The sequence below is a fragment of the Narcine bancroftii genome, chromosome 3, assembly GCF_036971445.1.
Source record: "Narcine bancroftii isolate sNarBan1 chromosome 3, sNarBan1.hap1, whole genome shotgun sequence".
Lineage (NCBI taxonomy): Eukaryota > Metazoa > Chordata > Chondrichthyes > Torpediniformes > Narcinidae > Narcine > Narcine bancroftii.
This window is the reverse complement of record NC_091471.1, coordinates 158,777,005-158,800,784: the sequence shown is the minus strand read 5'-3', so window position 1 is coordinate 158,800,784 and position 23,780 is coordinate 158,777,005. Positions and strand designations below refer to the sequence as shown.

General features: G+C 40.4%; 2 protein-coding genes across 10 annotated transcripts in view; both read right to left on the bottom strand.

Annotated features, from left to right (window-relative positions):
- lamtor3 (late endosomal/lysosomal adaptor, MAPK and MTOR activator 3) overlaps window positions 1-6,642 on the bottom strand; it is a 39,575-nt gene extending 32,933 nt beyond the window's left edge. For 2 of the 9 annotated variants that reach the window (XM_069925607.1, XM_069925604.1), the window contains exon 1: window positions 6,564-6,634. The gene's annotated coding sequence lies outside the window, so the exon portion shown is untranslated. The other 7 variants (XM_069925609.1, XM_069925608.1, XM_069925606.1 and 4 more) reach the window with 7 other exon arrangements.
- A 2,362-nt stretch (window positions 6,643-9,004) lies between these two features.
- The window catches only part of dnajb14 (DnaJ heat shock protein family (Hsp40) member B14), a 51,437-nt gene continuing 36,661 nt past the window's right edge, over window positions 9,005-23,780 (bottom strand). The window contains exons 5-8 of the mRNA XM_069925602.1: window positions 16,407-16,495; window positions 14,261-14,370; window positions 12,772-12,944; window positions 9,005-11,781 (exon numbers count right to left, since the gene is read on the bottom strand). Coding sequence (XP_069781703.1) covers window positions 11,657-11,781; window positions 12,772-12,944; window positions 14,261-14,370; window positions 16,407-16,495 — 497 coding nt within the window. The 3' untranslated portion in view covers window positions 9,005-11,656. The remainder of the gene's footprint in view (window positions 11,782-12,771; window positions 12,945-14,260; window positions 14,371-16,406; window positions 16,496-23,780) is intronic.

Sequence of the window (23,780 nt, the reverse complement as noted above, 5' to 3'; positions counted from 1 at the left end):
ACGAAGGAGTTCAAAGCAGCAAAAACGACCCTATGGAAAAAAGGTTATAAATTTATGTTAAAATACCCAGCGGTACTTAAAATAGTTATTCCGGGGCAGCAAAGCAAACTATTCTTGGATTCGGAAGCACGAAAATTTGCAGAACAACTACAAAACAGACAGAGAGATGAAGAGATGTAACAAGAACAAAAATGACAACAAACTATGTGTGTGTGTATGTATACATATATATATATATATATATATACATACACATATATATATAGGTAAGAACTAAGAAGGGAAAGAAAAGGAAGAAAGGAAGTAAGGAGGGAATTAAGAGAGTGACCTTTGTTATATATGAAGATTAAAATCTTTTCTGGGGGGGGGGCTGGGTGGGGGAAAATAACAGTCACTGCGAAATCAGTTGACGCTTGCGAGCGGATTCGCAAATCCAAATGGAGAGGGGAGATGTGGTTGCCCAACAAGGGACAAAGGGCAACTCAGAAAGGGGAGGGATTATTGGGGGTTAAAGGAATTTTAGATATGAGAATAGTGGAAATATTTTATGTTTTAGAAATGTTGTCTTATAATGTGTTCAAAAAAAGAAAGCAGAAATGGATAAGAAAGGAAGGTGGTGATGAGGAAACAGAAAGGAAAGATAAACAAAGTATGAAATGACTATGTTGAACTATATGACTTTAAATATTAATGGAATACATAACCAAATCAAAAGGAAGAAACTGTTAAATTTACTGAAAAAATTGATATAGCATTCGTACAAGAAACACATCTAACTGAAGTGGAACACAAGAAATTAAAGAGAGATTGGATAGGACATGTAACAGCAGCATCATATAATTCAAAAGCCAGAGTAGTAGCTATATTAATCAATAAAAATGTAATGATAAAATGTCAGATATATTCAGAATTTTGGAATTTACTCAATGTATATTCACCTAATGAAGAAGATCAAAAATTTATGCAAGATATCTTTTTGAAGATAGCAGATACGCAAGGGAACATACTAATTACAGACACAATGATAATTAAAAAATTTGTAACAAACATGTACATCAAATTGCAAGAAAAGGAGAACGAGGAAACAAACGGTAAACCTAAACAAAAATGGGAACAAGATCTAAACATAAAGATAAAGAATGACACATGGGAGAAGCTATACTCCGGAACTATGAGAAATACAATAAACACGAGGTTACGCATGATACAATATAACTGGATACACAGGCTATACATCACACCTCAAAAGTTAAATAAATGGGACCCAACAGTATCAGACAGATGTTTTCACTGTAAAAAGGAAATGGGAACAACAATTCATGAAATTTGGACATGTGAGAGAGTGGAAAAATTTTGGGAAGATCTAAACCAGATATTAAGTAAAATCACAAAAAGCAATATACCAAAAAACCCAGAGATCTTCCTCCTAAGTAATATAAGAAACAAAGAATTTGGACTCGATTTGAATGGAGCACAAAAAAGATTTGTTATGATAGCCCTAGCTGTAGCAAAAAAATGTATTATGTCAACCTGGGAATTAGAAGACAACTTGAGAATACAACAATGGTATATAGATATGAATAAATGTATTCCATTAGAAAAAATAACATATAATTTAAGAAATAACATTACAATATTTGAACAAATATGGGAGCCATACATGAAACACAATAGAGAAATCCTACCATGGACTTCCACCAACTAAAATGACAGAAGGAGAAGATAACAAAAAGAACTGACTCAGTAAAATTTCGTTTATTTTTATTAAGTGACAACATTGTTTAACGGGTTTAATGTATCTTATAGATTGAACTTTCAATCAATGGGGAAGGGAGTGAGGGAGGGAGGGAAGGGACGGGGGAAAAAGGGGAGAAAACGACACTGTATATATTTAAGAAGAAAAACGTCTGTATGTATCTTGGTCAATATGGTTTATAGTGTGAAAAATAAAAAAAAGAGATATTTAGGATGTCACTGGCCACGGGGGTAGTGCCAAAGAATTGGAGGGTTGTGCATGTGGTTCTGCTGTTTAAGAAAGGGTCCAAATGTAAACCTGGGAAATATAGGCCCGTGAGTCTGACGTCTGTGGTGGGCAAGTTGATGGAAAGTGTTCTGAGGGATGGTATTTACAAATATTTGGAGGTTCAGGGATTGATAGGGAGTAATTAGCATGGTTTTTGTCAGGGGTAGATCATGCTTGACAAACCTGATTGAGTTTTTCGAGGGGGTTACAAAAAAGGTTGATGAAAGGAAAGCTGTGGATGTTGTCCATTTAGACTTTAGTAAAGCTTTTGACAAAGTTCCCCACAAGAGGTTAAGAAAAAAGGTGGAGGCATTAGGTATAAATAAGGAGGTAGTGAAATGGATTCAGAAATGGTTGGATGGGAGGTGTCAGAGAGTAGTGGTAGAAAATTGTTTGTCCAATTGGAGGCTGGTGACTAGTGGAGTTCCTCAGGGATCGGTCCTGGGTCCACTATTGTTTGTTATATATATTAACAATCTGGAAGTAGGGGTGGAGAATTGGATAAGCAAGTTTGCGGATGATACAAAGATTGGTGGTATTGTGGACAGTGAGGAAGATTACTGTCAATTAAAAGGTGATTTAGGAAGTCTGGAGGTGTGGCTGAGAATTGGCTGATGGAATTTAATACAGATAAATGTGAAGTGTTACATTTTGGAAAGGCAAATCAAAATAGGTCATATGCATTAAATGGTAGGCTATTGAGAGGTGCAGAGCATCAAAGGGATTTAGGAGTGATGGTAAATAGTACCCTCAAGGCTGATACTCAGGTAGATGGTGTGGTGAAGAAGGCATTTGGAATGTTGGCCTTCATAAATCGGAATATTGAATTCAAGAGTAGGGAGGTTATGATGAAATTGTACAAGGCATTGGTGAGGCCAAATTTGGAGTACTGTGTACAGTTTTGGTCACCAAATTATAGGAAAGATATAAATAAAATAGAGAGAGTGCAGAGAAGGTTCACGAGAATGTTGACAGGATTTCAAGGTTTGAATTACAGGGAAAGGTTGTGCAGACTAGGGCTTTTTTCTCTGGAGCGTAGAAGATTGAGGGGGGACTTGATAGAGATGTTTAAGATTTTAAAAGGGACAGACAGAGTAAATGTGGATAGGATTTTTCATTTAAGAATGCGGGAGATTCAAACTGGAGGGCATGGTTTAAGGTTGAAGGGGGAGAATTATAAGGGGAACATGAGGGGAAATTTCTTTACGCAAAGGGTGGTAGGGATGTGGAATGAGCTTCCGGCAGATGTGGTTGAGGCGGGGTCATTAGTTACATTTAAGGATAGACTGGATCGTTACATGGATAGGAGGGGACTAGAGGGGTATGGACCGGGTGCTGGTCAGTGGGACTAGGAGGGTGGGGATTTGTTACGGCATGAACTAGTAGGGCCGAATTGGCCTGTTCTATGTTGTAAGTGGTTATATGGTTAAGCCAATTTTTTTTCCCACACAGCCAAGGTATGACTTTCGGGATGAGACTCTTATGGGGGACCTTGTCAAATGCCTTGCTAAAATCCATGTAGACCACATCTACTGCCCTCCCTTGATCAATTCCTTGTTACCTCAAAAAACTCAATTAGACTCATGAGGCACCACCTTCCCTTCACAAAGCCATGCTGACCAACCTTGAGTATCCGTACTTATGTCAGTGGTGTGCAAACTATTGGAGAGAATTCTTAAGGATAGGATCTATGAGCATTTGTATAAGACATGCCAGTCTACAATTCACAGGATTCACACTGTTACCTTTTTTAAAACAAGACTACATTTGCCATTCTCCAATCTTCCTGCACCTCCCCTGTGGCCAAATAGGATTCAAAGATCATAGCTACTGCCCCAGCTATCTCTAACCTCATTTCCTACAGCAATCTTGGGTATATTGCATCCTGCCCAGGGACTTAACAATCTTGATGTTTTTAAGATGATCCAACATTTCCTCTCCTTAATCTCCACATTGCACAGCACACAGGCCTGTTCAATTTCAACCTCACCGCGAACAAGGTCCTTTTCTCTTGTTAATAATGACACAAAGTATTCATTTACAATCTCCCCAACCTCCTGTCTCCAGGCACACGTTGCTTCCTTTATCCTTTAGCACTCCCAACTTCATTCTCGTTATCTTTGTTCTTCACATACACATAGAACATCTTGGGGTTTTCCTTAATTCTACATGTCCCCTTTGAGCTCTTCTAAGTCCTTACTTAAGCTCCCTCCTGGCTACCATATACTTCTCATGATCCCATCCTGTTTCATGTTTCCTATATCTAATATATGCTTCCTTCTTCCTCTTGACTAGTTGCCTGATTTGTTTCATCAGCCACAGTTCCCTTTTCCTACCATCTTTCACTTGTCCAAGTGGGACAAATCTATCTTGAACCCAGCACAAATGGTCCCCACACTTCCTCCACATTACTTCTGTGCTTTCACCCTTAAACATATGTTTCCAATTTACTCTTGCTAGTTCCTGCCTCATCCCTTCATAATTAGCCCTTCCCCAATTAAGCACTTTCCCAATTTGACTGTTTTTTTTTAAATTCTTTTCCATGGCTATATTGAATCTCAGAGTTGTGGTCACTCTCACCAATGATGTAAAACTGTGAAGTATTGAAAACCAGTTAACTAATTCTACAAAGGCTAATTAAATATCATTACACAACATCATATAAAGGAACTAAAACAGCAAAAAATCCCAAAGCACTTACAGCAATTAAAATTTTTTAAATGTTATGGCTGCTGGCTGAAGTTTGAATACTTTTTAAAGTAGAAGTTTGATAATGAAATTAAAGAAACACTTATTGACCATCATTGTTGCTACTACAATCTGAGAGCACAAAAAAATCAAAACTAAGAATGCACACAAGAGTTCAGAGGAATGGAGGAGACAGCCCATGTCAGGATGAGATATATGAACATTTAAATTGTCCTTATCTGGGAGCTGAAGTCTGAGAGCAAGCACAGACAGATAGGAGAACAGGTCATGTCAAAGTTTGGGGATTGTCAGGACATTTTTGGATGAGGTTAAAGCTTGGAAGATGGGAAGAATGCACAGGAAAAGTGCAGCAGGTAAATAACCCCTTAATACAAACCCTGAAAAGTATAAAGTGGGTCTGAAGTAATCAATCAATATTTTTTCAAAATAAATTTAAGCTTTGTAGTTTTGCACTTTGCACAATAGCTTTCCAAGCAGGTTTATTAACAGAAATCTGCCAACCAGGAATTAAAAGCAAGGTGATCAAAGAGATGATTGGCCATGGCTGCCAAAGGAGCAAGAGGTTTGGAAGGAGAATTCTATAGCCCAGGATCAAGGTGAAATGATGACAGCAATGGAGGTGTAAACATCTTTCAAGTTAGAGAAAACCAAGTGGTCACTTGATCTAAAATTTAAATTATCTGCAAACTTTGGAGTGGTGTTCTTAACAAAGAAGAGAATTGTCCAAAGGAAAGGGGAGGGAAGACTGGGAAGAAAGGTTGCAGAGGAGGAGAATTACAAGGAATGAAGGAGTGAAAGAAAATGAGGTAGACATTGTGGGTATCAGCAGAGAAGGGGGCGTTTCAGTCCACAGGGTGTGGGAGAGATACATGACAAGAGGCTGCAGTGAGGAGAGATGTATTCAGGGAGAGGTATCTGTGGAGAGGTGTTTAAAGGAGGTGAAATAGGGTGGCAGATAGGTCCTGGGCAAGTGAGGGTCCATCGAGAGGGAACATGGAAGCAGATCTACAGCAAGGTACTTGTGGAGACAGGAAAATGGGGTAGACAGATCCAAATGAGATCTAATGAGGAGGCGGTGGAGTTGTAGAGCGAGAGGGGTTCAAAAGGAAATGGTCAGGTCCTGGGCAGGTCCAACAAAAGCAGGAAAGGGGGGTGGGGTCTAAGAAGAGGGATTCAGGGGAAAGCAGAGTGAGACAACAAAGGTCTATGGAGGGGATTTAAAGGGTGAGGAGTCATGGGGAAGCTGTCGAAGGTGAAGGGGGTCGTGGGGGCGGGGGGATTGCAGAGAGCCGGAGGGCACCGTGGAGGGAATAGCGGAGAGCAAGGGGGGCCGTGGGGGGAATTGCGAAGGGTGAGAGGGGCCCATGGGGGGGGGGGGGGGGGGGGGGAATTGCGAAGGGTCAGAGGGAGTCGTCGGGGTAAAGTGTGAGCCATGATTGTATTGTAAAGGGTGAGAGGAGAGTAAGACAGTCCAGTGAAGAGGGGTCGAGGGGTAGGGCGGGAAAGAGGCGGTGGAGGATGACAGGTCTGTGGGCGAGGACGATCCATGTGGTGCGATGATTGGTTGGGGTGGAAATCTGTGGCGGGTAATTGGCGTGCCGTGAGTGAGAAAGGGCAGGACAGGCCCGGGGCGAGCGGGGGTGGTGTCGCGATGCGACGGCCAAAGAGCAGCAGCGAACCCAAGCTAAGGGGGATCCATACGTCGGTACTTCACAGAGGGGGCCCTTCGGCCTCTTCTATCCAGCCCCTCCCTAATCACATCCACGCAGCCGGCCTCTCTACCCGACTCCCTTCGACGAGCCCGTTCTCGGGGTTGCGCGCGAGTATTCACCTGAAGGCGATTCCTGCACTCGAACGCCTCCCGCTAACCTTTCACATCGGAAGCGCTCTCCCTGCCGGCCAACCGGTCTCCGATTGGTCATGGAAGTCACGTGAGGGGCGGCTCCCACTCCAAAAAATCAGGGGCCGGGTGGGTGTGTCACGTGACGGGAGGCTGCGAATGCTGCAACGTTTGGACATCCAATATCTGGCCACTTTTACGGTCAACCGGGGTCCCGCGCCACATCTGGCCCTTCGGTCCAACTCTTCGCTGCTGAGACTATGCTACCAGTTCCATCCCACCAAGTGTTTCGAGTTTGTAACCGGCCCACGAGCCGGCACCGCCCCAAATCTAGCCATGTGACCGTTGAAGGAAAGTGGAGCACCTGGATGTCACTCACGTGACGTTTGCCTGCATCTCTGTGAAGGGCTCATGTCTGAAATATCAGCTGCCTATTGCTTTTCATGATTCTGCATTACCTGCCAAGTTCCTCCTTGGCTTTTCTGTGTGGCTCCAGTACTCCAGCATCTGCAGACATTATTTTCCCTTTTGAAGTGAGTATAGGTGTTCAGAAGAGATGATAAACAATTTCCTAATATTCATAAACAGTCAAGGCTGCAAGTGAAATTCCACTGAGTGTTTTCACTTTCAGCAACAAACCACCAGATATTTCCAAACAAAATGTCACAATGACTTCCAGTTGACCCGGACAAAAGTCTCTCCAGTAACTGCCCAGAAGAAAATGAAATGTTGACTTTTTTCAGAAATTTTTTGCAGATAAAACAGGTTGTTGTGTGAATTAACCCTCTGTCTATTATACATTGCAGTAGTGAGGTTCACAGGGAGTAGCACACATCATGAAACCCAAAGACTATTATCAGGAACTCCCAAGGCACTTTGTGGCAATGGGAGTTGTACATCGTGAGTAAAATGGGTTATGAGTGAAAGGAGAGTTATAGATGGGGCGGTGAGGCATGAACAGCAGGATTAGTGGTGAGGAGGTATTTGGAGAATGGGACTGTGGAAGGATAGGAGCACTAGGGGGATCATGAACTGTCAAAAAAGGTACCGTCATCAATGAATCAGTAACTAAATTCAACAAGAAATTCTTATTCTGACAACATGAAGCTCACTCCTACAGAAGTTTAAGATGAAACAAAGAAATATGTATAAAAAACAAAAACACGAGTTGCAGATGTTTTCTGCAGGAACATTAATCTGCAAACTGAGACCAAAGCTTGCACGCCAAACTCCAAAGGGGATCTCCCAATAGACCTGACCATTTGCAGCAAGACACCCTCACTCCTATAACCATATATTTAGAGGTCTCCCTGACATACTGTTTTCAGCATCTGGTGCACAAGGACACACCATCCCCTTTCCCAATCCATCACAATTCCAATGATATAATTCTGTATTTTTAAGAATCAAAATGGTTGATCTTAAATTTGCCCAATTTGTCATCACATTTCTTCCAGCTTTACGTCACGTGCAGTTTGAGATGTTAGATTTTCTCTTGTCCAGATGACTGATACATGGTGAAGAATTGGGGTCCAGGCATTGATCCCTGAGGCAGTCCACCTGCCACCTTGAACCATTTATTCCAGCTGTTTCCTCAACCCACACCAGTGTATAACTCTGTTTTCCCCCAGAGTCAAAGTTCAGGTATTTTAGGTTTTGAGAGTGTGTGGATATTGAGAGGATATTTCCACTGGTGGAGGAAGATCCAACTCAGTTTTATAGCAGAGCTAGGCCCTTTGGTTGAACTTCTCCATGCTCAGCAATTTTTCCTCCTGAGATATTGCCTGCTTTTGGCCCAAATTCCTAAACCTTTCCTATACGTGTACCTGTCTAAATGTCTGTTAAACATCGCAATTGACCCCACCTCCTCCACTTCTTCTGGCAACTTGTTCCACACACCCACCACCCTTGCTGTGGAATGTCATCCCTTGTGTCCCCTTCAAGTCTTTATCCTCTAACTGGAAAGCTGATACTAGCAGACTTCACAGCTGATCACTTTAGAACATAATGGCAGGAGATTCGTTGGAATTCTCCACCTGATGACTGTGGAGTCCATTGCATTTATGGGAGAAGATGGAGCATGATAGAATTACCACATTTAAGATGTATTTAGCCAGATATTTAAATAGCCAAGGCATAGGATACAGTCCTAAGGCAGGTAAATAGGATTAGTATAGACCAGCATAGCCAACATCAGTCATTTCTGTGCTGTACAACCCTAGGACTAGCCAAGATGGACAAGTATTTGCAGTACACAGAGCGGTCATGATTGGATTAGCCCTGATATTACTGAACTCGTCCAACTCTTTACATTTTTATTGGAATCAGGGTGGGAAGGCAATAGATTGGCAGATTCACAAGCCTCAGGATAATGGAGGATTCAAGCCCACTGTGCAGCCATCCATAGGAAACAGACACCAAACTCAAAGCCATCCAGTTAACACACTTAAAATAACTTTTATTTGATGCAGATTAAGTGAAAGGTACATTAAATATATATATATTATAATCAGGAATTCAAATGTACAATTAAAATCTTAGATGTATTTATGATTTCACTAAAGACAGACTGGGGTTAACTTCAGAACTTTGTTCTGAAGTATAATGATTGAATAATGAATCAGGGAAAAGATTTCAAATTGGTTTATTAAAAAAGAGAAATTAGTGGATATTATCTTAAGTGCAGTACATCAAGGATCAATACTTAAGCTCAGGTATTTACAAAATAAGTTAGATGACTGAATCAATTATGTCATATGTTGGCCAATGTTACAGAGCTAGAAATTTTATTTTATTTTTTTTAAATCACTGCAGGACAGAGGGTCTAATGAATCAATCACATGTTGTCAAATGCCAATTGGTGGCAGATGGAATATGAACTTTTCCATGTTCACCACTAAAGTAAAAAACAGATTTTTAAAATGGCAAGACTGGGGAACTGGGAGCCCTCTGTGGGATTCATGTGTCCTGCTACAAACTTAAAAGACTGCAGATGCTGGAATCTGGATTAAAATAAAACAAGGAACTCAGCAGGTCAGGCAGCATCTGTGGAGGCAGAGGCATGGTCCACGTTTCAGATCGAGACTCTGCATCAGGAAAATTAGCATGCAAGAATGACAAGTAATTAGGAAAAACATATTGGAATTTCACTGCAAAAGATTGAGGGCAAGAGTAAAGAAATATTGGTTTAGTAGACCAAACCTGTAGTTGTGAACAATTTATCTCTTAACCAAGGAAGGATGAGTCTGCCACAGGAGTGTGTGAAGGCTCACTGGACAAAATACTGGACTAAGGAAATTCCTTAGGCTACAAAAGTAAAAAATCTCATAAGCAGCATTTTCTATAAATCACTTTTTCCAAAGGCATAATTTTCCCCCTTTTATGAGGAACCAGTGACAAAGCCTGGATCTAAATTCTTTAAAGGTTGGAAGAAAGGTTAGGAAGGATGTGATCTCACCATATTACAAATTTATTATAGGGCTTTGGCAGGGTTTGACGCTTGGATGTTCCTTTAGGGCAGAATGGAACAGAGGCATATCTCAGCCTCAAAGCTCAGCCACTAAGGTAAGGCAAGGAAGTATTTAGAGATACAGCACAGTAACCGGTCCTTCTGGCCCATGAGTCCATGTCGCCCAAATACACCCATGTGAGCAATTAATCTACTAACCCTACAAGTATTTGAAATATGCGAGGAAACTGGAACACCCAGTGGAAACCCATGCAGACACAGGGAGAACATACAAGCTCCTTATAATCTCCTGCAGCCGGTTCAAACCCACATTGTTGGTACTGTAATAGTGCTGCCCTAACCACTTGCGTAAACCCTTACTTCATTCATATTATTGTGCATAACACAGATCATTGGCTACAGGGCATCAAGGAAAGTGTGTGCAAACTGAGGTAGCAAATCAGGCACAATCTCACTGAATAGTGAAGACGGAAAGATGGATTGAACAGCCTCCTTCTGTTCCCATTTATTACAACCTTTGGGTCTATTTGTTGACTGACTGAAAATACCTGCAAAGTATTCAATGTACTACAAAAATGTGCAAAATTATGCATGTGGTAAACACCTACAGAATATCTGAGAGATGTAGATAGTGAAGGTACAGAGGAGAGTGATGATAACTAGTTAGAAGTTAATTTATTCAAGAGGGCACAGATTTATCATGTTGGGGGGAAAAAAAGTCACTTCATACTTCCTGTCCCTGCCAGCACCTTGTACACAATCTCCTCGCCCACACGTCACAGTGAACAAATTCTAATTCTGCAGTTTTCTTCATAATTTAATATATATACATTTGTTATTACTTTTCAGAATGGCTCAATAAAAACAAAGGCTGCTCAAGGACACATCACTGTACAATATTCACAAATTAAGAGGTTACACACTGCTACACATGCAAAAGTGGACATTATTCCCAAGAACGTCTACATAATCCTTAATATAAGGAATATGTCATGTAATCATCTCATTGCTTAGCCTAGTTAGGAAGTGACAAAAATTATCAATGAATACATCTTGCCATGGCAAATTTCCATGTCTCAAAAAAATTGAATTATCTATAATTTCAGGACATAACCAAGGAATGCATTAAAATCCTTCTCAAGCATGTACTCAGGTTATTTTATCAAGAGTCATATTTCAAAAGTACAAAATCTAAACAAAAGAGTCAGGAAAGTCTCTTCAGGTACACAGATGGCTATGGATTGGACATTAGCTCAGTCAATGTGTGGGGACCAACTTGTATAGACATCAACACAGGCAAACAGCAGAATTAAAAAATGGACCCACCATGCTATTAGACCTGTGATATTAGCGGACATTAATTGTATTCACCTTAGTCATGTGCTTTTTTAAAAAGCTAATCTAGAATACACTGTATTGTATACAATAAAGTGACAGGACACTATAAACAGCCATCGCAAGATGCTTTGGCTATAATCAGACACTTGTGTAATTAGGCCACAAGGCAGGGCTCTCTAGGTTACAAGACTGATTTATCTTTAAAATAATGACAGATTGAAATGCATCTCTATACAACAAAACATTCAACTTAAAGGATTAGATCCTGTTGTCTGGTTCAGCCTCCTCGATACAGGTCATTTAGTTTTGCGAGCTTCTCACAACTTTCCATCTTCAACAACTCAGCTTTCTTTCGAAGAGGTTCATCTCGATACACTTTGGCCGCATAAAGATAGTCATTTCCTTTCACAGAAATACCACACAGTTAGTACACGCAATAATAAGAGAACACTTCCCAAGAGGTTCATGATTAAGCACAGAGAGGTGTGATTAGGTGACTGGACGACTAGTTTAGAAGTATGGATACTGATATGCAGGCTTTCAGATCTTGCTCCACACTAATTTCCCTCCAGCCACTGCCAATTCGACCTTCATACAAGAAATAGGTCATTATAATCACCTCATTGCTTACACCAACTAGGAAGAGACAAAAATTATCAAAGAATGTCTTACCAAAAGACATCTTTGCATCTCAAAACAAAAGCCTTGAAATTGTAGAGAAATTATGACCAAGGAATACATTAAGGACTGAACTGGAATAAGGATTCTTTGTCTGTCAAGAGTCACTCAGTATTTTGAAAGTATAAAATCTATACAAAGAATTCAGAAAGTCTCCAACTACACACAAAGAACATTTCTGTAATGTGCCACCAGTGTTCATTATGCTGTTCAATTTTAGACTCTACACAAAGGTTACAATTACTTCATAGGGATAGCAGTCGAGGGTCATAAGAATAATTCCTGTGCTGGAGAGTATTGAGTAAATAGGACCAAGGCTTTGGGGTACATATGAACATGTAGGGAAGAGGGAGATGCATCATGTGCAAGCCACAAGGTTTTAGTTTAAATTGGGCATCATACTCAGCACAGGCACACATGGGCCTGTTCAGGTGGTGTACTGCCCTGTGCTGTGCTGTCATCCACTGGGCAAGCCTGTTTCACCTCAGGGCAGCTCAAATAGGGATTCTTGTGTGAAAAAGTGGAAGGAGTGCCCCAAAGTGGGGACAGTCATCCATTATCCACCCCATGTTCAGTCTTAGTGCAAACTGGTCCAACAAACATTTAGCACCAATTGTCCACTGGGTCCAAGTTGAACAATGTGATGGGTCTTAAAAGATTACATTCAAAATATTTTCCAAGCACTGAAATTTTAGACAAAGCCAAGCAACTTACTCTCCTGACGTTCTTTCCAGCAGTTATTTCGAAGGTTGATTATATAATCTTCTTCAACACTCTTTTCCACTTTTTGTAATAATGCACCTGTATACTCTTTCTCAAAGTCTTTGTTGACAAAATAAACTACATTAAGGATGCTGCTTTGTCTCTTGATAGTATGTCCTACAGCACTGAAAATGCAAATAATAGTTGAAAAAAAAACATTCTGTTCATTAAATACAGTCTTACATTTATACTGGCCACCGTGACAGAGGTGCACCAAAGAAAAGGTACAAGGACTGCCTAAAGAAATCTCTTGGTGCCTGCCACATTGACCACCGCCAGTGGGCTGAAAACGCCTCAAACCGTGCATCTTGGCGCCTCACAGTTTGGCGGGCAGCAGCCTCCTTTGAAGAAGACCGCAGAGCCCACCTCACTGACAAAAGGCAAAGGAGGAAAAACCCAACACCCAACCCCAACCAACCAATTTTCCCTTGCAACCGCTGCAGCCGTGTCTGCCTGTCCCGCATCGGACTGGTCAGCCACAAACGAGCCTGCAGCTGACGTGGACTTTTTTTTACCCCCTCCATAAATCTTCGTCCGCGAAGCCAAGCCAAAGAAAAAAGACATTTATACAGAGCCAAAGCCATGGTAACATTGTGTTTAAGAAGCGGAAAAGCTGGTGTCCTTCTGGAAAGTGCAATGGACCCTTTGGATGATTGACTTGTGTGGCTTCGACGATGCTCTGCTCTGCACTATTTATGGCATTATTTTAGTTCCTGTCTTCGCTCAAGATGGTCTCAAATCATATTCAGGATTTATATGAATCATATGTCAATGCTAGGACCAGAATTATTCAAGTAAATAAGATTAAAAATAACAGTGCACAGTAATCTTTTCTATAAACATATCCTTTAATCCAACTCCTCAGAGAATAGGTAGCCTCAATACAATTGTGCTCTCTTGCAGATTACATTGATAGGACAACACTCACTATGGAAGTGGATCAGAATCAACAATCTTTAAGAACAATCTTTGAGGCGGCACAGTTTGTGTCACAGCGCCAGTGATCGGGACCAGGGTTTCCTCCCGTTCGAAACGTACTGAGGATCTAGGTTAATTGGGCGGCACAGAGTCGTGGGCTGAAATGGCCTGTTACCATGCTGTATGTCTAAATTTAAAAATGTTTAATTTGTCTAAATTTAAAAAGAACCTATGGTTTTTTATTTTTTAAATCATGTTTTAACTAATTCTCAATATTGCTCAATAAATAACTGGCTGGAACTTATTGACATAACTCTATTAATATAATGATTGGCAGGTTGATAAGTTTTTCTTACTGCCAGATATGAAAGCAGAAGTGTGGAATTGCTACGCACTGCTTATTCCATTAGAGATTGGTCAAACATTTTTATATTGGCCAAATAATGTGGAGGTGCACCACACAAAACATTGTCAGGGTAAAATTCTGAATTAAAGAATACGAGAGGCCATCAGTAATACTCACGCTCGATAGTACAGACTGTATGGTGGAGAAGATACCATCAATTGGCTCAATACAGAAACCAAGATCAAGACGATTATAGGTAACAACTGTAAAAACATTGAAAATCCTCCCTGGAAATAAGAAAAATGTAATTAATTTCCTCAGTTTGGCAACATATGGATTTGGAGAGGTTTGATTTCTGCTGCTGAAACAAACCTTGATCAGAAATCGAACGGCTTTACAGCAGGGACTATTTCCCCAGGTTTAGCTGTTCTGGCGGAAGTCCTTCCAAAGTATTTCATGGCATAAAAATAGTTACATTTGGTACATTAATACAGGTGACAAAAGACTTGGTTAATTTGTTTTAAGGAGCTTCTTGTGAGAGGAATGAAATTTGGAGAGGTTCAGGGTTGGAATTCCAGACCTCACGTCTTCAATCGCCAAAACGCACAGCTGCCAACTTGTAAGACGAAAAATTGGGCTTGTCCAAGAGACCAGATCTGAGTGGGCAGCAAATATCTATGGGGTATAGTGCAAAAGAAGATCAGACAATGTACTTTGAAAGAGGTTACCTTATCTGGTTCACAAGCATTGGGGGCAATGGGTGACTGCAATATGTTGGGTCTTCAGAAATAGCCAACACATTAGCTCTATATACTCATCTTCCACCAACTTATGTCTACTCATTATTGCCTAGTTCCACATCCTGCACCTAGTCACTTTTGCATTCATTGCCATCCATCCTCTCTGAACCTCCACACTTCCCATGTCCCCTTTTTTCTCCTCACACTCATATTCACTCATTCACACCCATCTCCTGACTGCACTTTCCACCTACCGCACATGTCCACCTGCCCATCATCTGTCTTCACCTATCACTTGCCAGTCCCCCTACCTTTCATCTTTACTGACCATCTCCCCTCTACACTCCCAGTCCTGATGCAGGGCCTTAACCCAAAACATTTGCCTCCTCCACAGATGCTGCTTGACCCACCAGCAGCTTTGTTTTTCTTTGCTCTTCCTAATTAGTTCCAGGAAAGGAATACAAGCCTGGTCTGAGCAGCCTTGCTTAGCAACACACTGCTCTTGCTGGTTACACTGTTGTTACTGTCAAGGTTGGCGCCACTGATACTCTCAAGTGGTTGATCTGCCAATAAGATTGAAGAATCCTGACATGTCAAACTGGGATGAAAATGGTGCAATTTGCAGAACTTTAAAACATTTTGGAAAAAGGTGAACAAAGGATTGGGACATCAAATAGAGTTAAAATCAAAATCAATTAAAAAATATACTTCCAAATCGTTCTGAGAGCATGAGGCTCCATATATACAATAATTCCATGCAGTGGCAATGGTTATATTCTGTTATACTTCAAGCAACAACCCTTAACATTAATAGGAAAGGCTGCATACACTGTGATTTTAGTGCAATACACAAAAGTCCCAGTCTCTCATCCTTAGCCAACTCCCTCATTTCCAAAGTCAATGATTAAAGAATCAAACTCCCATTAGTCTCCATTTTTATTCTTAGCGAAGGTCAGAGTCCATGAACCAACTGATGAAGAACTGACTGGATCCATAAACCACAGACTCTGGGGTCAGACCAGAGAGAGCTAGGCCAAATTCAGCCAATCAAGCCCAACATTCCCATGATAAATTTTGGCTGTGATTGCCAGCTGGAACATGATTTAAAAAACAGCTTAAGCCTCATTCTCATCAAAACATCTTCCATCCTAAACAAAATCAACTGCTCATCTCAGGCAAGCATTCAATAAAACAGAAAAACTGCAGATACTACAATCAACATGGATCCATCTGGTCATTACAGTACAGCACTCAGTTGTTGTTGGGAATGGTAATCTCCACAAGATCTCACTGCACTGCTTGAGTGAACATAGAGGCTGGAGGGACTCAGCAGATCAGGCAGCATCCGTAGAAACAGTCCATCAATGTTTTGGGTCGGGACCTTTTATCAAAACCAAAGTGGGAAGGGGAATATGGACAAGAGGTGATTGGGGACTGGACAGAAGATAGTCAGTGAGGTGGAGAGACAGGGAAAGCAGAAGGATACTGAGAATAGAGGACAGGGCCAGATAAAGGAGATGGAAAGATCATCCAGTGTCAGGGTTGTCTTTGTACCAGGTGGGAGGAAGGGTGTGTTTACATACTTCCGTTCGTTCGTCATCCCTCTCAGCTCTATGGTACGAGTGCTGCGATGTGAACCTCGCGCTTCCATTGGAGTATGGCTGTGCATTACCTGAAATAAAACAAAATTAAAGACCGCATGGTTACCACCTCAGCACCTAGTCGATCTGAGATTGAGAGAGACTTACTTTGCAGAAAAATAAAAAATGTTTCAGAGATTATGCAAGTCCATACAAAGAGCATCAAAGCTTGTACAAAAATGGTCTCCCGTGTCCCTCAACGTCTACAGGTGCACCGTCAAAAGCAGGGACAGGGACAGGGAGCTTCTCGGTTCAAGATCAGAAGAAACTGCAGAAGTTGGCCAATACAGCTCAGAAAATCACACCCTCCCCTCCATGGACTCCATCTACATCTGGTGCCTAGAAAAAGGAAAGAGGGTTGAGAATGTGAAATCATGGGGAGGAATCATGGGGTAAAACCAGCATTCTCCAGAAAAGTAAAAAAGAAAAGACAAAGTTCAATAAATACAAAATAGAAGAAATAAAAGATGAAGTTGCAAAGAGAAAAAAGATGGCACTTAAGAAGGAAAACATAAAAACAACGGGAAAAGAAGAAAAGACTCCGGAAAAGAAAGGAGAAGGCCTTATCTGCATGAAGGAACAGGGAGCCATGGTGGAGAAGAGCGCCCGATATCAGAGGTTGGTGTCGGCCCTGCGGAGTCGTGACCCCCCCGACCAGTGGACTGCAAAAATGGCTCTGAGCCAAACAAAAGTGCACAACTGCACGTGCGAGGAGTCGCGTATGAGCAGTGCGCAATCTAAGGTAAAGGAAAACACCGACTGGAGGGGGGCTCAGCCGAGGAGCGGGCAACCACGGCACGACCAGCTGAGGGATGCCCGACATCAGGGCTCTCAGCTGGAAGATGAGGAAAGCGGCAGGAGAGGGAGTGAAGTACCAGGTGAGAAAGAAAGTCGACAGGGTGAACGGCAAGAGGAGCAGCAGCAGGAGGCTCGACAGATGAGCAGCTCAGGAGAGGACCAACAGCAAGAGGCCAAGCAAGAAGAGACCCGACAAAGTGAGACAAGCAACTCGTCAGAAAAATCAGAAGAGACACGGATATACAAAGAAGAAGAAGACACAAACACAGGTACAGACACAGAAGGAAGAAGACGACCAAAATCTTCACAGAGATATAGAAGGTAAAACAGATGGACAGAATATAGATAAAGCTTTCTTTTGAAGAACAAATGAGAGCATTAAAAGAATAGTTGTCATTACAATTTAGTGCAATTAAAAGAAAAATGAAAAGAACAGAAGATAAAATGCAAAGATTAGAACTAGTCATGACAGAAATAGGGAAAAGAGTAGAAAATGTGGAAGAACGAGAAACGGCTGTAGAAATGGAAGAAAACTACTTAAGAGGAAAATTGGAAGAAAGTGATGAAAAAATTAAAGATACTAGAGTTGTTAGCTTGGAAAATTGATATGTTGGAAAATTATAGTAGGCAAAACAATAAAAATAGAGGGCCTAAAGGAAGATGAAGAAGGCATAGATATGAAGGAATTTATAAAAGAATAGATCCCAAAGGTCCTGGGAATGACAGAAATACAGGAAGGAATGGAAATAGAAAGGGTACACAGAACAATAGCTCCGAAACCACAGACACATCAAAAACCAAGATCCATTTTAGTAAAAATTTTGAGATATACGACAAGAGAAAATATACTGGAGAGGGCAAGGAATAAAATTAGAGAAGACAATAAACCATTGGAATACAAGGGTCAAAAAATATTTTGATACCCAGACACAAGTTTTGAACTCAAAGAAGAAGGAGGAGTTTAATACAGTAAAATCGATCTCATGGAAAAAAAGGTTATAAATTCACATCCAGCTGTGCTTAAAATATTTAACCCTGGGGAGCAAAACAGACCATTCTCTGATCTGGAGAAAGCACGAGAATTTGCAGAATGCTTGCAGGACAGAAGGAGAGATGAAGAGATGTAATAAGAATGAAGAACGGAGATAAAATATATATAAAGATGTAAAAACAATGTATATGTAAAGAACTAAAGAGGGGAAAGAGAAGGGAAGGAAGGAAGGAAGGGGAAAAAGGGAGAACTGTTATATATTGTAAAAAAAAGTGTTTTCTGGGGGATGAGGGGGGGAGAGAGAATAACCATCACTGCAAAATCAGTTGATAATTGTGAGCAGGATCGCAATCCAAAGGGAAAGGGGAGTTGTGGTTGCCCAGCAAGGGATAAGGGGCAACTCTGAGAGTGGGGGGGGGGGGGGGGGGGGGGGGGATATTTGGGGTTAAGGTAATATTGGATATGGGAGTTGTGGGAATATTTTATGTTTTAAATGTATTGTCAAACATTGAGTTTAAAAAGGGAAAAGATGAAAATGAGGGAAAGGGGGATGGTGGTGGTGAGGAAGCAGAAATGAGGTGTAAACAGGATACAAGATGGCCACGTTGAACTATAGGACTATAAACATTAATGGAATACATAACCAAATTAAAAGGAAGAGGCTGTTAAATTTATTGAAAATAGAAAAAATATAGCATTTGTGCAGGAAATGCATCTAACTGAAGTGGAACATAACAAATTAAAGAGAGACTGGGTAGTGGCAGCATCATATAATTCAAAAGCTAGAGGTGTAGCTATATTAATTAATAAAAATGTACCAATCAAAATAGAGGAAGAAATAATAGATCCAGTAGGGAGGTATGTAATGATAAAGTTTCAGATATACTTAGAATTTTAGAATTTGCTCAATATATATGCACCTAATGAGGAGGATCAAAAGTTTATGCAGGATTGTTTTTGAAGATTGTAGATACACAAAGAAATATATTGATAGGAGGGGATTTTAACCTTAATTTGCATCCAAATTTGGATAAAACTGGACGAAAGACAAGCAAAAATAATAAATTGGCCAAATTTATGGTTAAATGAAACTTATGGATATATGGAGGAGGCAGCACCCAAGGGAGAAAGAATACTCATATTATTCAAGAAGGCATAAAACATACTCAAGGACTAATATGTTTTTATTGTCGGCCCATATTCAAGGGAGAGTTAGGAAAACTGAATATAAAGCTAGATTACTATCTGATCATTCACCCTTGTTATTAGCAATAAAATTGGAGGACATCCCACCAAGAACATATAGATGGAGGCTAAACTCCATGCTACTTAAATGGCCGGAATTTAGAGAGTTTATTGAATGCCAAATTAAAACAAATTTTGAAATAAATACAGAATCAGTGAAAGACAAATTTATATTATGGGATGCAATGAAAGCCTTCATTAGAGGGCAGATGAGATAGTAAGTACAGAAAGGGAACAAGTAAAAAGGGATGATAGAACAAAAAGGAGAGAATTGGCGGACAAAAATTAAAATACAAAACATTACAAACATACAAGGTGGAGAAGAACATAATGAAAATAAAGGAAAAGTATTACGAACTGGGAGAAAAAACATAAAATATTAGCCTGGCAACTTAGAACAAGCTAAAAGAACTGTATTGGCATCAAGGTAAAAGGACAAACAAATTACATATCACCCAATAGAGATTAATGAGAACTTTAAGGAATTTTATGAACAATTATACCAAACCGAGAACGAGGGAAAGATTATAAAATAGAAGAGTTTATAGCTAAAATTGAACTCCCAAAATTGCAAGAAGAGGAACAAAACAAACTAATAAAACCATTTGAAATAAAGGAAGTACAGGATATATTAAAAAAGCTGCCGAACAATATAATGTCTGGAGAGGATGGATTCCCAATAGAATTCTATAAAACATTTAAAGAGTTATTAATTCCTCCTCTCCTGGAAGTAATGAACCAGATAGAAGAAACACAAAACTTGCCAGATTCATGTAAGACAGCAATAATTACAGTAATACCAAAGACGGGGAAGGATCATCAACACCAGCATCATATAGACCAATATCTCCACTTAATTCAGATTATAGATAATAGCGAAATTATTAGCGTACAGATTGGCCGATTGTGTACCAAAAATAGCAAAACAAGATCAAACTGGATTTATTAAGAAAAGACGAACAGCGGATAATGTTTGTAAACTTATTAATCTAATTCATGCAGTTCAAGGAAATAACCCAACAGTGGCTGTTGCTTTAGACGCAGAGAAAGCCTTTGACAGAGTAGAATGGAATTATTTATTCAAAGTATTAGAGGTTCAATCTACCAGAAAAATATATTAATTGGATTAAAGCATTATATAATGGACCATTGGTGAAGGTAACAGTAAATGGATATGTATCGAACCAATTAAAATTAAGTAGGTCAACTAGACAGGGATGTCCATTAACCCCTCATTGTTCGCTTTAACAATAGAACCATTGGCAGAACTGATAAGAACAGAAAATAAAAGGGATAAAAATAAAGGAGAAGGAGTATAAAATCAGTTTATTTGCAGATGACATCATAGTATACTTAACAGAACCAGAAATATCAATAAAAGAACGACATAAGAAATTGAAGGACTATGGAGAAATAGATCAACACAAACAGAAGTGAAGTGATGCCAATGAGTAATGCGGATTATACAGAATTTAAAAAAGAATCACCATTTAAATGGCAAACACAAACAATCCGATACCTAGGTATTAGGTTAGATAATAATTTAAGCCACTTGTACAAACTAAATTATCAGCCACGAATAAAGAAATTGCAGGAAGACTTAGAACATTGGAAAGAATTACCGCTAACGTTGATAGGGAGGGTAAATTGCATTAAAATGAATGTCTTCCCAAGGATACAATACTTATTTCAATCGTTACCAATTCCATTAACAGAGAAATTCTTCAATGAAGGAAATTCTTGTGGAAAGGGGGAAAACCGAGGGTAGCGTTAGATAAATTAATAGAGAGGTACAGCCAAGGTGGTTTGCAGTTACCAAACTTAAAAAATTATTATAGAGCAGCACAATTAAAGTATTTATCAGATTTTTACCAGACAAGGGAAAAACCAGACTGGACTAAGATAGAACTAGATAAAATAGGGGAGAAGGTACCGGAACATATACTTTGTAAGTGGGATGAAAAGCTGGTGCAATATAAAAGCTCACTAGTACTGCATCATTTACTCAATATATGGAAGAAGATCCACTTAGTTACACAGGTTATATTTTACGACCCAAAAGTTAAAAGAATGGGATCCAACATTATCAGATAGATGTTTTCGCTGTAAGAAGGAATGAAATGGAGCTAATCAGCAATCTTGTTGTATGAGGCCCTTTGGGTAGGAGCAATCACAATATGATCGAATTCTCACTCGACATGGAGAGTGAAGAAATTAAAACCAAGACTATGGTCCTGAATTTAAATAAAGGGAATTATTTAATAGATTTGAGTAAGATTGAATGGGTGGTGTTTATGGGGGGGGTTGACGGTGGATAGACAATGGAAAGCATTCACAGGAAGTATTGCAGAAATCGTTTATACCGGTTTGGCATAAAAATAAACCAAAAAAGGTGACTCAATCGTGGATAACAAGGGAAATTAGAGACAGCATTAGGTCCAAAGAGAGAGCATATCAATTGGCCAAAAAAAGTACCAAATACGAAGACTGGGAACAGTTCAAGATGCACCAAAGGAGGACAAAGGGATTAATCAAGAGGTCAAAAATAAATTACGAAAGTAAGCTTGCGGCAAACATAAAAACCAACTGCGAAAGCTTTTATAGACATGTCAAGAGGAAAAGATTGGTGAAATCCAGAGTAGGTCCCTTGCAGTCAAAATCAGGAGAATATATAATGGGGAATAAGGAAATGGCAGACCAATTAAATTCTTACTTTAGTTCTGTTTTCACAAGAGAGGAAACAAATAACCTCCCAAGGATGTTGGGAAACATAGAGACTAATGCAAGGGAGGAGCTGAAAGAAATCAGTATCTCTAAGGACATGGTCTTGGGGAAATTGAAGGCCGATAAATCCCAAGGGCCTGATAATCTACATCCTAAGGTACTTAAGGAAGTGGCCATTCAGATAGCAGATGCTTTAAGAATTATTTTCCAGAACTTGATAGACTCAGGATCAGTACCCATGGATTGGAGGGTATCTAATGTTACCCCACTATTTAAAAATGGGGGGGTAGAGAAAAAGCAGGGAATTATAGACCGGTGAGCCTTACATCAGTAGTGGGCAAAATGATGGAATCCATTATTAAGGATGTAATAGCGGAGCATATGACTAGCAGAGAAGGGATCGGACAGAGTCAACATGGATTTACAAAAGGTAAATCATGCTCGACAAATCTATTGGAATTCTTTGAGATGGTGACAGGTAAAATAGATGGGGGAGAGCCAGTGGATGTGGTGTACCTGGACTTCCAACAGGCCTTCGATAAGGTCCCGCATAAATGACTGGCTTCCAAAATCAAGGCTCATGGGATTGGGGGCAAGGTATTGATGTGGATTGAGAACTGGCTGGCAGATAGAAGACAGAGACTTGGGATAAACAGCTCGTTTTCTGAGTGGCAGGCGGTGACCAGTGGGTGCCACAGGGATCTGTACTGGGACCCCAGCTGTTCACAATTTACATTAATGATCTAGATGAGGGGATTGGATGTAATATCTCCAAATTTGCAGACGACACTAAACTAGGAGGGGTTGTGTGCAATGAGGGGGGGGTCAGGAAGCTCCAGTGTGATTTGGATAAATTGGGGGACTGGGCAGATATACGGCAAATGCACTACAATGTCGATAAATGTGAGGTTATCCACTTTGGTAATACAAACCGGAGGGCAGATTACTACTTGAATGGCAATAGATTGGGAGATGGGGAAGTGCAGAGAGACCTAGGGGTTCTCGTGCACCAGTCACTGAAGGTGAGCATGCAGGTACAGCAGGCAGTTAAAAAGGCAAGTGGTATGTTGGCCTTCATATCAAGAGGGTTTGAGTATAGGAATAAGGATACCTTACTGCAGCTGTACAGAGCCTTGGTGAGATCATACCTGGAGTATTGTGTGCAGTTTTGGTCGCCCTATCTGAGGAAGAATGTTCTTGCAATGGAGGGAGTGCAAAGGCAATTCACCAGGCTGATACCTGGAATGGCAGGTATTATGAGGAAAGATTACACAATTTGGGATTGTACTCCCTGGAGTTTAGAAGATTGAGAGGGGATCTCAGAGACATATAAAATTCTGGCAGGACTGGACAGAATGGATGCGGTAGGGATGTTTCCAATGGTGGGGGAGTCCAGAACCTGGGGCCATGGTTCGAGGATAATAGGCAAACCATTTAGGACCGAGATGAGGAGGAATTTCTTTACCCAGAGGGTGGTGAATCTGTGGAATTCATTGCCAGAGGGCAGTAGAGGCAGGTTCATTGAATATACTTAAGAGGGAATTAGATACATTTCTTCA